This window comes from Haemaphysalis longicornis, unplaced genomic scaffold (assembly GCF_048455015.1).
Source record: "Haemaphysalis longicornis isolate Haplotype H1 unplaced genomic scaffold, Haemaphysalis longicornis Haplotype H1 scaffold_12, whole genome shotgun sequence".
NCBI lineage: Eukaryota > Metazoa > Arthropoda > Arachnida > Ixodida > Ixodidae > Haemaphysalis > Haemaphysalis longicornis.
The window spans coordinates 22,620,732-22,637,421 of NW_027526225.1; the positions used below are offsets into that span (position 1 = coordinate 22,620,732).

General features: G+C 46.5%; 1 protein-coding gene across 3 annotated transcripts in view; it reads right to left on the reverse strand.

Moving 5' to 3' along the window:
• Window positions 1–16,690, reverse strand: part of Paip1 (Poly(A) binding protein interacting protein 1) — a 34,963-nt gene that overhangs the window by 12,793 nt on the left and 5,480 nt on the right. For 2 of the 3 annotated variants that reach the window (XM_077693045.1, XM_077693044.1), the window contains exons 4-8: window positions 10,068–10,183; window positions 8,411–8,519; window positions 5,917–6,039; window positions 3,568–3,683; window positions 2,871–2,973 (exon numbers count right to left, since the gene is read on the reverse strand). In XM_077693045.1, coding sequence (XP_077549171.1) covers window positions 2,871–2,973; window positions 3,568–3,683; window positions 5,917–6,039; window positions 8,411–8,519; window positions 10,068–10,183 — 567 coding nt within the window. Of the gene's footprint in view, window positions 1–746; window positions 774–2,870; window positions 2,974–3,567; window positions 3,684–5,916; window positions 6,040–8,410; window positions 8,520–10,067; window positions 10,184–16,690 lie in introns of those variants that run through there. The other variant, XM_077693046.1, reaches the window with a different exon arrangement.

Consider the following 16,690-nt stretch of genomic DNA (forward strand, 5'->3'; position numbering starts at 1 on the left):
TGGCACCGGATAGTATTTTCTTTTTTATAGTGTAGGGGGAGGGGTGCGGACAACGACGGTGCGGACTACGACGGGACAACGCGGGTGACATCATGAGTTACTGAAATGCTCTGCATTTAATTGAGCTTCTCAACATTTCTTGCTCGTTTTATTGATTGATTGTAGGGTTTAATGCGCCGACGCAATGCAGGCAATGAGGCGCACCGTAGTGGAGGGCTCCGGATTAATTTTGACCACCTGGGGATCTCTAACATGCGCCAAAATCTTGTACACACGGGCATTTTTGCTTTTTGCCTCCATCAGAAAAGCGGCCGCCGCGGCCAGGAATCGAACCCACGACCTCGTGCTCAGCAGCACAATGCCTTAGCCACTGAGCCACTGCGGCGGGTATTTCTTGCGCTTTTTTGGTTAAAAAAGAGCTTTTCGTGACTGTAATGAAGCTGTGCGAGTTACCAAAGGCTGATTCTTTCGGACAGAAAAAGGTTGCATTTCGTCATCACGGCCCCTTTGATGTGCCCCCAAAACTGACAGTTCTAAAACGGGCAAAACTTTGAACAAACTCGCGATTGTTTTCAGCTCCGTCAACTTGTGCGTTCCCTTGCATCGGGAAATATAATCCCGAGACACGTGGGGAGAAAAAAAAGAGTGTGAAGAGGATGGTGAACGTACGAAGGGAGGGAGGAGGAGGAGGAGGAGGAGGGAAAGCTACAAAAGCCCCAAGAGGAAGAAACAAGCGGCACCGGCTGCGACCTCGCACACAATCAGGGAAAGTACTGCAAAGAAGCAACAACAGACACACAAGCAGGTTGTGCAGGCAATAAGTTAACAGAAGAGGGCGTGAAGGTAGGCAAGGCTGACGAAAAGAAAAGGCCCAATGGAGCTTTGAGAATGTGCATCGCAGGCTTTCAGAGGAAAGAAAAAGAAAAGCCGCACCACCACAGAGTGCAGAGGTGGCACCTGAACTACATAAGCTCTGTCCGCTTGTTTGTTTCTCTTCGCTTTTTTTTTTCTTTTAGCCGAATATCATCAGTTGTTTCTGCTAGCGTTGTCGAGTGTGCGATTACACGCAAATAACACTGCACTAAACTGCCTTTCCCTGGGGGATTTTGCCACATTTTCAAAGTTCACCGAGCCCTTTCTTCGACACAAACAAAATCTGCAGCTCATGGGTGCAGTGTGTAGCATGCAGATGGTCACACATTCTCTACCAGCTTCATAGCATACAGCGCAGGCTTGCTGCAACATGTTCACAAGCATTTTTCACTCAACAAATCGCATTCCTAACATAACACAAACCAAGAACGAACAGTGCAACATGCTCTTATTCATTCTGGCAGTGCTGTCGATTATGCAGACATTTAAATTAAACTCGCAGCAATGCATGGGCACTACGAGGCATTTGAACAACTCTATGCACAACTCCATGCTTTGGTTAATTAACTCTACTTCGATCTTATCCAGTCCTTCAAACCAGACATCTCTGCACTCGTTTCCATGGGCAAAACAAAATTAGGCACAGGTTATCGCCGCATGCCGTTCTGTTGCAACGAGTCTCAATTGTGCCGCAAAAAAAAGTGCACATCTCAGATATCGAGACATAAAGCAAGAAAGCATGAACAAAGGAGTGCCAGCTCATCAAGCATTCTGCAGTGCAAGGAATAGGAGACCAAGCATCTAGAGGCAAAAGCGTGGCTACATAACAGCGTTCAGACTACAACGAGAAATGCAGATTGGCCCAAAAGTCGTTAGCGATTAGGTGCTGAAATCAGGCATAGGGAGACATTTGAAGCAGGCAGGCACGCAGGCGATAGGGCAGTTCGGTGCATTGCACTGCCTAAAGACTTTACTTAGAGCAACATACTGGGGGGCACTACTAAACCTGCTAAGGAAACAGGTCACACCCTAACATTCTGCCCTCAGTCTTTTGATGGGGGCCAACGTCTCGCTTGATTTATTCTGGACGGCGCACGTAGTGTCAGGACAACATGACATGCTCAAGGACACTTACACCATCCAATATCAAGGACGCTGTAAGGAAGAGGTACACCGAAACTAACTGCTGCGAAAGAATCCAGACGTGCACCTTTACTCAGCTGACTCAGTTTAACGAAGCGCACACTTTAGGGCTCACAACCGACTGCAATGGCTGTTTGAACATTGCCAATTATTTAGAATATGTCTACGTACATCAAAAGCTAGCTTTTACCCAAGCCACCATCTTCGATTGGTTGCGAAGCTAGAAAACTCACTGGGCGATGTGTCAATGTGTGCAGTTTGGGGTTGCGCCCAAATTTTAGAAGGAGAATGGCAACAGAGGCAGCCTAAGTGCCTCATTCCCACCATTACAATTTATTCGAAAGGAAAGGAGCAACAGAGCTACTGTACGCGAGTTTACGACTGGAGCGAGCAGAAGAAGAAAATTTTGAAGAACATGCCAACAAGAGGAGGCTGTCACGGTGGTCACGATTTTGGCCCTCGAAGGCGAGCTGGCAAACTTTGTGAAAAGAGTGGACTGACTCGCGAACTCGCCAGGATAAAAAGTGCAACAATTAGCGACCTGCAATGAAAACGCCAGTACACCATCCAAAGCTGCAAATTTGAGCACGCACTTCTTTTGCTTTTCCTGTAGTAAAAAATTGAAAGCAGCTTAGAACCTGGGGGTGCGCTGAAATTGGGTAAGTATCACAATAACTACCACCATCGCAACAGCAATGTGAAACGAGCGTAGTTGGAGGGTTAATGAGGCTTTGAAATCGACAATGCTTTTTAGTGACACCTCCTCCAAGCCACACAGCAGTCAGGTGGACTAACGATGACGTTGAGATGTAAACCAGAGGAACAACTTTGTCTGATTGCGCGAGGCAACTCACGTCCTCAGCAGGCCCAGCAGAGGGCGAGCTGGAATGGGAAGACGTTCGGCCCCAGTCTTTCTTGCGGAGCTCCAGGACATTACGGATCATGAGGGCAGCGGTGCTGCAAAATGGACAAGTAAGGGCGCTACATGAAGACCAACAAGCAAACACACAGTAACTATGGCCATCATGAACCTCAATCAGTGGTTAACTGTAATTAGTAATAATTGCATCAATAACTATAACATAGAAGCCCCATGATGTAGGCGACGCCAACATGATGCTTACTGCAATTGCTTCCACGCAGACTCAATTTGGTTATTTCTATGATTGGAAATCTTCCTTCAAGGCTGCTGATATTTCTGTTATCCTCGACGGCAGCATCAATTATCTCATCCCGCAACAACACAGCCACATTTAGACGTTGTTTCTGCACCCCAAAAGCTCGGTCCAGTGAAGACGCCCATAAAAATGCGCACCAAAAGTGCTGGCTCCTTGACTGTAAGCTTTCATTGCTCCTACAGTTCTTTCCTTTTTTTTTTATCTACTGATATCATACCCCGGCCAATTTATCAAGACAGAACATCTGGTTGCAGATGGAAGGAATTTCAGACCGTTCCGGAGTCCAGAAATCGGTTTCACTGAAGTTTTACCACAACTGTAATCACTAAAAGTGAATAGCGCGAGGGAAAGAGAAAGACCCTGGGGCACTCACGCATCAAGGTCCTCCTTCTTCACGATCTCGCTCAGTTTCTCGAACACACTGTCTAGAATGCCACGACGCGGTGTGATGGCGTCACAATCCAGGTCTTCTAAGATGCTGCCCGTAAGCTGTGCGCGGGGGGAAAGCAAACGGACACTCTCAGCTTTGCACCCTACGAGAGCTACTACTCGCCAGCACCTTGGAGTCTAGCACACCAGGAAAAATATGCTCTGCGCCATATGGGACAGCATTGCATGCATTTATTGAAACTTTAATTAAAATAACCATTTAGGGACACGGCTCTTTCACACTCTAAATCAATCATTGTGCCCAAGAGTATGAACTTGAGTGATTTTTTGTATGCTGATGCAGAGGTGGCCATGCGTGAAGTGCTTGCCTTCTGTTGCTTACCGAACCATTATTACTGCTACAAAAAGCATACCCACTAAATCTCGAAGCTTGTTCTGAAAGTTTGATTCTAAGAATCGGCAAATCACACAAGTGTTCCGTAATGTGTCATAAACCCTAGTGCGGGAAAGTAGCCGGTGAGTTGCATGCCTGTTACCCTGTCTCCCTCATTATACGCCGCATAAGGCGGAATACAGGTCGAGATTTTTTTTTAAATCCCCTCGACCTATATAGCTGTCACTGGGCAGCCCATAGAGCCCATCCAAACCATAAAAGCACCATTGCCGCCATCATCAACCAGACGCGCCGCCATCTTTGTTTTGTTGCTTCACACGCTGTCAGTGAACGTGTGCGTGCTATTTTCTTCTTGCTCAAAATGAGTTTAGGCATTCCCCGCAGCATTCTAAAAAAGTTAGGGAGTACGCTACACCCAACGGCAACATGTCAGCCTGGCGCCATCTCGGCATCGCCAAAAGAAGTGTACGCCACTGGCATAAGCCGAAGGGGCAGCTCCTGGTATAATGCTTGGAAGACCTCGTTCCTTGAAACTTAGAGGCCAACTGCACTCATATTCCACCTTTGCCAAATTTACTTTGAACGTACAGTACGTACCACCAAACCAACTGGGACATAACTGGTAGCCCCGTGAAGTGCGTTGTTTAATTAGTTAGAAATGTTTAAAAACAACTTCGTCGCAGGTGACGCTGTTCCTGCTGGCGGATCGCACGAACAGCAATGAAGAGGAAGTGACACTCTACGCTTTTTCTACGGCCAGCCAGGAAAACTAGTTGAGCTCCACTAGGCGCGCTTCACATATCGCTGCGGTGAAGAAACAAGGCGAAACTGATAAAATACCTCCTCCTTCACCATTTGGATGGCGTTAGCGGTCCCGAAGCGCTCTCAGACAGTGCCAAAATTTGAATTCATATTCGATCACATACTATCGATGGGAATGGGCACAGTCACGAAAGTGGTAAGGGCCAACTGCACGCAAAATTTCAACCTCTTGAAAACATTGTTTCCGTATAGTCTGTCTAAAAAGACTACAAGATACAAAATATGACAGCTCATCAAATGCACATATCTGCGGCACAAGCAGCCATAAAATATTGGAGACTTTGAATCCGGAATTGAGAGGAGCGCGGCCATTGTGGCCAGGCTGAAGTGAGTGAGCGGCCACACGCAACTGGCCTACCGGAGCAAACCTGTGCGCAAGGTAAGGAAGTTGACCTATATTCCGGCTCGACCTATATTCCGCATTATACGGTAGCCTGTAACTTGGTTACTTCAACGAGGCGATCTTTCGAACAAACCACATTTGTAATTCATTCTTGTGTTCCCTTCAACAGCAAAGGCCGAGTGCACAAGCTGCTGCAAGATGAGACAAAGCAGAGGTGAAGTTCAGAACTTCATGAGGACATGCGCATACTTTCTGGGCTCACGTTCGCGAGACCAAAACACCCAAAAGGCAAACTTTTGCGCCCTGCCCAACAATTCTGTTATTGTAGCCTCTAACTGTAACCCCTGCCGCGGCGGCCGCTTTTCTGATGGAGGCGAAAAGCAAAAACGCCCGTGTGTACGAGATTTCGGCGCACGTTAAAGATCCCCAGGTGGTCAAAATTAATCCGGAGCCCTCCACTACGGCTCGCCTCATCGCCTGCGTTGCGTCGGCGCGTTAAACCCCCACAATCAATCAATCAATCTAACTGTAACCCAATCTTTCAGCAGTGCCTCTCAAATGTATCCCAGCCCATACTAATTCCGTGCCTGTTTCTAACTCTCACCGTACGACGAGAATTTCGAGCTCTCCTCTGAATGTACCATGGCGCCAGAAGTCCTGTGTGCAAACATATTCGTCCTGGCTGAACTTGAACCTCTCACCGATCTTCACAGCGGCACTTCAAGTAAAGAGGGGTGAAGGTGCACAAGTGGCACCTTGGGGACGCCGCTCACCTTGAGGACTTGTGTGGTGCACTTGACGTTGTCCTTGGTGAGCGTCTGCAGCAGGGTGTGCATCATCATGGGGATGCAGTTGGCCAAGTTCTTCACCTTGTACGAGTTGTCCTCCCGGAGGAACTGGAAAAGATGGTGGAGGTGGAGCAAACGCAGCTCGCTTGTGGACGTTTCTGCCAACCACACGCCAGAATGACACTCCGAGACAGGCGGAAGATGAGGAAAAGAGCGCAGTTGCAAAACGTCGACTGTTACCCAGATTGTGACAGGCCCTCAAGTAAATATAGTTATGCCCTGCATACTGGTTCCTGATGACAAGGACATCATTGGCAGGCACTGGCACAGGGTCGACCTTCTTTGTCCCAGAGCACCAGAATGTCATGCCTCTGTTCTCGAAGAAAGCGCATCTTCGAGACAGGTTAACAAAACGAACTTCTCACTCACTGACTGATTGGCTCACCCTCCAAATTTTCTTTCGATTCCCCCTCCCCAAATCAAGACCATCTCAACAGTATTAGTAGTGTTGCGATGGCCAAGGAGAGACAAAGCGGGGCACGTCTGAATGCCTTCGCCCATGAACCCAAACCAGGCACCTCTGGCACATCTGAATGCCTTCGCCCGTAAACCCAAACCAGGGTCCCCGTGGCACGTCTGAATGCCTTCGCCCGTGAACCCAAACCAGGCACCCCTGGCACGTCTGAATGCCTTCGCCCGTGAACCCAAACTAGGGTCCCCGTGGCATGTCTGAATGCCTTGGCCCGTGAACCCAAACCAGGGTCCCCGTGGCACGTCTGAATGCTTTCACCCGTGAACCCAAACTACGGTCCCCGTGGCTTACACCGCACTAGTGGCGCACAGACACCACTCATGAATGGTGGTTCAGTCCGAGCACCATGGCTCTTAGGGATGGCCTGCACGCTAACACAGTAGGAAAAGCACTTCTTCAAATGTAACGCTGCATACCACAGTCCAAACTGGATCGTACAGACTTCAAGCAGCCATCATTGCACAGCCACGATCAAAAGTTCACGGACCAGGAAAACGGAAATTTTAGTTTATGTCTCTTCCAGTAGCAGCCCAACCAACTGCTGTGTGCATGCGAGATGTTGTACAGTTACTGAAGTAATGAAAAATACCGCACATAGTAGTACTCTGGGCTGCCATGCCGCAGAGAAGCAACCCAAAATTGCTGCTTTCATGGTCCGTAAACTTTTGCTCTTGGGTGTACATACACACAGGTGCACGTATTCTCTAAAGCTTGCCTTACCACCAAAATGCTGTCTCAGCAAACGAGCACAGAGCCTACGGCCCCAGCTCCTTCTACAAGCAGTAAAGGCGCCCATTAACTCTTTCGTTACGGTGAAAAACGGCCGATTTTGAGTGCTTCCACAAAACGTTTTTTTTCTCTTGAGCTACTGGACACACTTAGCCTTGCTATGCATGAAATCGTAGCTCATAGATTGCTCTTCCAAACACAAAGCAGCAGTTTTGTTAAAGGTACAATTACTTACAGTTTATTTGTCAAGTAATCAGAAAAAAAGCCCCCAAGAAAAGTATACGAAAAACACAAATCGGCAATTTTACCGAGACTAAAAATTATTTCAGGAATTTTAAGATATACAAATGGTTCCTGCGTTCCTTGGCTATGATTCAATATATAAATCAACAGTGTACGCCAAGTTTTGGATTTTTGAGGGCCCATCAACCTAGCGAAACTGACGGCTGTGCCACGCCGCGAAGGCACTGAAGGGTGAGCGAGTCTCTGTAAAATGCGCATCCAAGCATACTCTTTTGTGTACTCGCACAAAATCCTTATCAGTTGGGTGGTAAAAAACAAGAAAAAAAATCCAGCGCTCTCGAGAAGCGTCGCACCTGAACCCTGCAGCGCTAATCTGACACGAGCGCCAGGTTATCTTGAAGGTGATAGCGCGATACGGTGCGGTGCGTTTGGCAAAATATCCTGGCCGTATGTTGTCGAGACTCTAAACACAAAAGTAAAACCGCAGTCATCTGATAAGAAGCACATTTTGTTTATAAATACAGCGCGGAGTCACAACGACACTACTTGCCAGCGCTTGTTGAAGTGCGAGGCACCTGAACCGGAGCTTCGTCGTCCAAACTGAAATCTAAATATCCCACATCGTTGCTTGACCCATCACTGCTGCTGGAATCAGAAAAATTGACAGCAGGAGCTGCCGAAGTGCTTGTTACAGCAGTCCGACTGTGCGGAGCGCGGCGCAAACCCGACGCCATTTTCCTCCTAATCCCCTCTACCTTCGGTTAAAATTTCTCTTGCTACACCGCCACCCCACGCGACACATGAACAAACGAAACCAAAACTGAAAGAGAAGTTGCCAATGAACACACCAGATGGCAATAGTTGTCTGTGGAGCACGGGTTTTAGATTTTGCGGGAGATTTGAAATCATCGGAAGCCGGCATCCGATTACCTATGGCGCCAGAGTGAAAGAGTGAAAGCAGGCCGGCACACTTACAGCCATCTGTGAGAGGAGCTCCGCAACGAAGAGCAACAGCCCCCGCAGGTAGGGGTCTCCAGGGTCGCCGGCCGACATCTCGGTCCGCTTCGCGCACTCATTGTGACACCTGACCAGGCGGGGGGAGCGCAGAACGGACAGAGGTTGTATGTAGCACCAGTTCGGCGCTATGGTCACCTCACACATGCATGCACACAGGAGCGAGGCCTCTGCACATGGTGACTGTATTCTACAGATCCTGACAGCTCGAGTACAGGTGCCTTTAGCAGTGAAACCCCCCCAGTTCAGGTAAGAAGCGAGTTGGTAGAGCTTGCACTTGTGGTGCAAGGGGGGTTGACCGAGCTTCCCTCCACACTGACAGTAGATACCAGGAGCGAGGGAGCAGAAAAAGCAAGTCTATGCACGTTCCTCGTACAGTGAATGGCAATCCAAGACTGTCACCCTCAACATTAAAGCCTGCTAAGATGTTGTCGCCGCCGCAGTCAAGCCCGCTTATGTCACCGCCCTCCGACACACCAAGGGCTTCCGTCTCAACGACCCTGCGCCGGAATTTCCAGGCTCAACCAATGAAAAATATCATGTGGGCAACACTACAGCACCACCCCCTCCACTTGTGGGGCAAGGGAAAGCCCTGTAGCGACCGGTGCCATGGTTTCACTGCGCCAAAGGCGATGTTGGGCACTCCACACAAGGTGCACGCTCACGTGCACTCATTTTTTATATGTTGTATATATATATTTAAGCCACTGTGCGGAGGTCCTGCCGGGCGGCTCGTGCCAGGGGACCTTTTCTTGTTACTTTTTTTTGCTAACGCCAACAGACCAAGTTCAGGATTAGACAGCCCTGCTTTTGAAAATAACACATGCTTCTAAACCTTTAAGCTGTGCCAAGAGCTGACAGAGACACCTTTGGCTAGCTAACACCCAGCACCAAGCATGCTAGGCCGACGAATGGCTCCAAGGCTTACAAAGGCGGGATACCGCTATTGAAGTAGCTTCTGTGAGACACTCAATTGATTCAAGACTGCGCTTTGCCATGCATGCAGTAATAATTGGAACATCTTGTCGCTTTTATTCTTCTAAGCACTTTTAAAGTTGACAGCATAAAAACACAGTGCCTCCGTTAGACTGAACGTTTCCTGCTACATCCGAGTATTAACCAGCAACGAAAAAAAAACCCCGGCATTCTTTTTTTTTTTTTGCTTTAATAAAATAGACCCCCTCCCCCTCCTTGAGCATTAGCTGCCCCACCCAAGCCAAAATCTATTTGAAGACATGGGTTCACAAGCGCCTATCGAATAGACAAGAGGTTTCAGACTGTGTTAAAATTTTGTGCTGTGCATTTTAACTTGGTTTGTAGTTTGTGAACAAAGACAAACAAGCATTTTTTGAATCTTTTGTGCTTTTAGAGGCTTTGACTTTATCTAGTGCAGTGTCTTTCTTTTCTTCTTGATTTTATTTCCTTTAGATGTGTTTTAATTTGGTCATTGAATTTTACCGCGATTACCCAGCCCCGCACACAAGCCTCTCTCACTTCAAAGCAGGCTGGATATTCCAGCAAAAAAAAAAAAAAAAAAGCTTGAACAAATTTGAACACTGGAACGTCAACGAAAGTTGGCGGCGGGATGAATGTAGTGCTCCAGAGCAGCGCAGCTCACCGGTCGATGAGGATGCTGGTGAATTCCTCTTCCCCGACTCCTCGAATGTGAAGGCGTTTACTCAGGTGGTTGCACAGGCGGGCACCGCTATACCTGAAGTTCGGTTCTTTCACGCCCTGTTGCGAGGGGACAGAGCAAAGAAGGTTGCATTCCCTGCTCAACAGCCAACGCCGTTTACTGGCCACCCGCACTCTAAGGTTAACCAAAAATCGGGGTGCAACAAATCACAGAGGACAAGAGCTCAACGTGTTCCCCATTCCCCATGCTGTCGCAAGAATTTTTCAAGCGCGTGGCAACCCCAAAGCGTGAAATTATCGCTGCATGATCCGTGTTTGAATTTTGCCGGGTGAATGAAGGATGATAAACTTGTGGTTAGAGCCTGATCAAAACATAAACAGTGCACTGACATATTGCGGCAACTTTAGTTTAAAGATAGGTGCTGACAGTTTAATGCATTCACTTACCCTAACTGAAATTTTCGTACTTAACAAAAGGAAATTCTTTTGTTTGGAATGCACACGCACGCGGTAGATAATGATCAAACTTTTGCCAAGCATTAGGCTTGACTGCCTGGGCAGACAGGCTGCCTGTTCTTCCTTTATTTTCAAATGTTGCAAGCGTTACCAACACCATGTGTCAAAGAATTGTGTGAACAACATCTCCAAAGCATCACTTGGCACACCCAATCGTGTGCGATCGGGAACCACACTGTTTATTGAATACCAAAGCACGTCTGTAGTAAGACACGCCTTACAGAGTTCGTACCGCAGTGGGTGCACAAGAGCATGCATTTGCCTGCATTTTAAGACAGCAGCCTTTCTTGGCCTACTTAAAGGCAAAATTTTTTGTTTGTCTGTCACTTGATGTTGCCACTGACCAAAAGTTAAAAGAAGGCTCAATAAAAAAAAACTAAAACAATTTTTGGCATGAAGCACACATGTAGATATCTTCACCAAAAAGAAAACACAAGGCAAAATATAGATACACAGCTGACAGTAGCAGCATTGTTTTAGTTAAAAATACGCGGGATTGGTTCTTGCAGTGGCAAGTAAAACAAAGTGCATTAGAAATGGCGCCAAAGAAAGGAGAGTTAAATGCAAAAACTATAACAACAACAAAAAAACATCACGAGTCCTTCAGGGAACAGCAGAAACAAAAGGCTCTAATGGATGGCACATGAGCCATGCAAATGGGGGAAAATTTAATCTACCTCCCAGGCGAAAAAAGAAAAAACGATTGGAGGCCCAATTGTCGAAAACACGATTGGGCCAAATGGAACCATTCGCATTTTCAAATGGTTCCATTTGAACCAATTGTGTTTTCGGCAGGTCCAAATGGTCCTCCAATTGTTTTTTTCGCCTGGGCTGAGCAAACGTCAATTTTCATTCAGGCATGGCAAGGGGACTATTGCCAGAAGACTATTGTTGTTCGACAACATTTGGGGCAAAGCAAGCGACACGCAGCCGCAGTTTGTTATTTCACTGCCGCAAAAACCACATTTTGTTTGCGAAAGCGGGTCGTATCAAGAGCCAAGCAAAACAAACAACTCAAGCTATTGCACTAGAGTTATTGCGCCTATTGCTCTGCCAATACGATATCTCTGCCCCTTGGCGTGCACAACGAGAGCCTCCTTACCGACTATTTCAGCAGAGGTTGCTAACAAACATCATCATTTTGAACGCAAGTCCAATTCAAACAGCAAATAATAGTGTTAGTACTTCCTTCAAAAAGCACAAAGGGAGTGAAGGTTAGTAGAATTACAGCTTTTTGGGTCAGCCCACCAATTGACTGCTTGATTTTAGGGTTTTAACGCGCCGACGCAATGCAGGCGATGAGGCGCGCTGTAGCGGAGGGCTCCGGATTAATTTTTATTACCCGGGGATCTTTAATGCGCGCCGCAACCTCGAGCACACGGGCGTTTTTGCTTTTTTTGCCTCCGTCAGAAAAGCGGTCGCCGCGGCCGGGAATCGAACCCGCATCCTCGTGCTCAGCAGCACAGAGCCTTAGCCACTGAGCCACTGCGGCGGGTAGCCCACCGATTGCACACATTTCTCGGTGTCCTGTGTTCTGTTTGTTTTGTTTTGAACTGCAATTGTTATTTTCATGTGTTCAGTATGAACTGCTTTCTTTCTCTATGATATATATGTACTTCTTCCCCCCCCCCCCCTGTAATGCCAAACTGGCGCTGTGGGTACCATGATAAATAAATAAATAAATAAATAAATAACAGCAGGTTGAATGGTGAAAAAGGTTAATCATGCCCTTATTGCTGCCTCAGAAGAATACACAGCAAGTTCTGCTCCACTGCGAGTGGCCATACGCGCTTGCTTTGGCAATAAACGGCAGCTTTTTGTTAACTATGAATGAGCAAACTCTGATGTGTTTGCTATTTTACTAGGTATTTTTGTAAGCTGGCTTCCCCACATTGAGTTTTTCCGAAAACGCCTTTAGATCGTGGATCCTAGCCATAGACAGCTTGCCTGAAATCCAGTGCAAATCACACCATATTCACAGCAGCAGCAAACAGTGCAAGATATTTGTAATGCAAGATACTGATACCGAGCTCACTGGCAAGGTTGCCAGTTTAGTGATTTCTTTCCAAACTGGCAACTTTTAGAGGCTTTTGTGGTGACTCTAGTGTGGTGACTTTAGTGTGGTGCCTTGGTTACTTTCTGGAGCATTCGAGCGCAGGGAATTTACTCTATTTTCGGGATCTTCCCAGATATGGTGGACAAGAAACGGGGCCTTACTCTTTATTTCCAATGGGAGCTGCCATACTGTGATGCTCGACAGATCCTTATAAGGTCCCCATAAGATCCCCACTGCGACACCAGATCCCTTCTGCAAGCCAAATTTCGGATTGCCTTTCGGACTTCGAGGTGAACCTCAAAGCCAATCTAAACAGGATTTCGGGGAAGACGGCGGTAATTGTGCAAAATCAAGATTAGGGCCAAAAGAAGCAGCGTTGCTTAAAGGGGGCCATGTGGACAAAATACAAGCTTGGTTCATTGAAAAGACTTCTTCATTCCCGTAACAATGATACCACATACCACTTTTATTGCAAACTTCAAACAAAAAATCGGGGTACTATATTAAAGGGGCGACAAAATACAAGTTTGTTCTATACGAAAGATTTGGTCTTTTAGAGGGCCCCCAGCACTCCTCCTGCAGCAAACAATGCTTTATTCACTGACAAATTAATCACTTTTGAGTTAAAATTTTGATTCTCCCTCCAAATCGTGTTTCACGTCTGCGATGACGTAACAAGCAAACGTCAGTGCGCTGGTTACTCTGCAGCGGACCACGGGCGGACTGGAGGAGCGGCGAGCGCGCAGATTCATACGGCCTGCGCTTCGGGTATAGTTCCCACCTTTCACCGCCGCTAGTTCGTGGCGCTTCGGACCAACCCTCGCTAAGGTCCCTAAAATTAACCCTCGCCAGTTGACCCACAGCACGGGCGGGGTAGAGGAGCGGTGCGCGCGGATTTGCCTCTGCCCTAGCCCTGCCGTGGCTACAGGTGATACCTGCCAGTGTTAATTTACATGGGCGTTCTTAAAATAGTTGATTCCTTACACCCTTCTGAATTTTCTGTCTATTAGGGTCAAACAGCCTAACATTATCATTCGGAAGCACCGAATCAAACATTTGAAAGAAACATTTCAACGCGGGGCGCATGACGAAAAATATGCGAGGTCTTCATATCTTATCAGCGACTGTATTATATGAAAATGTTGAGACAGGCAAATAAACACGGCACTTTCCGTGACTGAAATATCATTTCTTATTTTTTTATTTTTCCTTTCGGATGATGTCTTGGTTTGCACACGCACAGGGCACGACCAGTGACGCGAATGATTTCCCGTCGAGGGAGATAGGGTTATCGCTTAGCTAAACGTGATTCTGCTATTCACGCTCCGGTCGGGCTGAGCGGCCCGCCGGCAGCGAAGCGCACTGTCAAAAACACACAGCTGCGCTCGGCCAGAAGCGATGCGTCGACTAACAGAAAGGCGGGTTGGAAGGGCAGAGGGTTGGTTCGAAGCGCCCCCACTGTAAAGAATCTGCTGTATTGGTTCCTTCTTGGGTGCGCAGGCCGTATGAAAGTGCGCGCTCGCCGCTGCTCCAGTCCGGCCGTGAGCGGACTGCCTTGTTTAACGTCAGTCCTCCTAGATGGCGCCACCGTACTGCGCAGGACCACTGTCTGCCTTTGCTTTGTTTCTGATTGTATTTGTTATGGCAGAAAGTAATCGTTTCGTGAAACATGGGGTATGCTAAACAAACAGGGTCACGTAAGACCACGTCGCTTACACCATTTGGCCAGTGTCGTGTAAGACAACTCCAAAGTGCCGGACTGCTGTGCAGCTATAAAAAGCCTAGTGCGCACAGTACCAACAGCTGTACGCACTGGGGCTTTTCTGTTTGTGTGTACTTTCGTTACTTCCTTTGTTTACCCCACCATTCTACATGATTTAAAACGAATATGCATTACATTCAAGCGCAAATAGTCGTTCCGCAAGCTTATAGGCCCTTCCTAACTTGCGTTTGCTTTTGCCACCCTCAGCCAATCGCACTGCTGGGCATATGATGTGTTTTAGTGCGGGAAATGAGCTAGTGGGTCGCATGGCCATTCCCCTTTTCCCTAATCATATAGCTTATTTGAGCGAACTTTACGTTCAAAGTGGTGTCAGTATGATTCTAATGAGGCAATCTTTTGAATGAACGTTTTGTCTGCATGGCCCCTTTAAGCGAGACTTATGAGGCAGCGGTGAGCCCCAGCCCACTTTCTGGCAATTTCTCCATGATGTCACAGGACCTTCGAGAGAGCAAAATGCTAGCCAAGTTGGTTCATACTGTGCGCAAAAAGAACCAGCGAAAAAGGACACAGAGCACGAGAAGTGGGAGCACAAGCACGGGTAGCGTGTTTGTGCTCTTATTTCTTGTGTCCTTTTTTGCTGGTTCTTTTTACGCACAGGACCTTTTTTTGTGTGAATGGCAGACACCAACCAAAGCCACTACCAAGAAACACGGCTGGGTGATTGTAGAGGGGCCTCTTGTTCGGTTTTATTGTATCACTCGAATGCTAACATGCAGCTGACACACTGATAAATACGTTTTTATTGGTGGCCCATATTACATCACTGCAGCACGAAATTTGACAGTTTTCAATATTTCTTGCGCCATCTTTCAGTAAAAAAAAAAAAATGTATTTCTTGATTGAGATGGAGCTGAGCAAGTTATCAAGGGCTAGCTCCTTCAAAAAATAAACTTGTATTTTGTCTTCACGGCGTGCCTTTAAAGGAGCCATGAAGAGAAAACAAAAGTTTGTTTTATTCGAAAGATTAGGTGTTTCATAGTACCCCAAGCGCTTTCCCGGAAGCAAATGATGCTTTATTCACTGAGAAATAAGGCAATTTAAGCCAAAATTTTAAATCTCCCGCTAAAATTGCACATTTGGTGACGTGAGCAATGGTGTCACACGGGCCGGTCCATGAAACAGATACTTAGTATGTCGGAGGCAATCTTTCGAATGAACCAAACTTGTGTTTTCTCTTCATGGCTCCTTTAAGGGGGGACACTGGTCTGGAGCATATTTTCGTATTTCTTAACCTATGTGTTTGATATTTACACACTGAGTGTATCTTGACACCGTAAGCACAAATATGCAGTCAGTTTTCGTCTATGGGGTGTAAGGTAAGAGTTATGCAATATGCTATGCCTTTCCATTTCGGGCAATTTTCCCATTATTTACCTATAAAATACTAGAGTACTTTTTATCCCTTTGTGCTCTAAAAGGACCAGAGGGTGCAACTATACCACAGAAGTAATTTTAGCATTGTTTCTGCAAACACTGTAAACTTGTTAAATGTCAAGTTATTAATTAACAATGTTTTCGTAAAATGGACGGAATAAAATCTTGTGCTTGAAAACAGAAATTTCATATTTTTGTGGTCTTATTGCACTGTTCCATTCATAAGCTTTTGAATGCAGCAAAAATGATACAAATCTGACCAGTACATCCCACGATATTCTACCCAAAAGTTGACCTCATTGAGAAGAAATTGGTCCTGGGAAAACAAGACACGAAGTTTGGAAACATAGGTGAAAATGGTGACTTAGGCAACTTCAAAGGGCGAAAGTGTTGAAATATTTATGGTACAACAATAAAATTTTGCAGGTACATTCCTTGGTACCTATAGACTGCAAATAAAATTAATACTGAAAATTACTTTTTCAGCATATTTTTGGTCAGCTCCTTCTAATTTTCAAGTAAACTTTGTGAAACTTGTCAGTCTTGCTGCTTTTCTTCCACTGATTTCAAACATGCCATTATTTTTTGGAGTCAGTCAATTAGTTCCCAAGAAAATTAGAGATAATTAGCCAGTTTGGAAGAACAATGGACAAAACAGTGTTAGCCATAAAACTGCAATCTTTGTATTTTCCAATACTATGAACCCGGTGAATGCAATAATCGAAGAAGTTTTTTGATGCACCGCTTGGAACCAATTTTACAGCTCATTAAACCTTGGTGGCACCAGTAACAAGGAACCATTTTGAGTTCCCATTTCAAACACTCAAAGCTCGTTAATTCGAACTCGGTTAATTTGAACTCACGCCCCGGTCCGGCA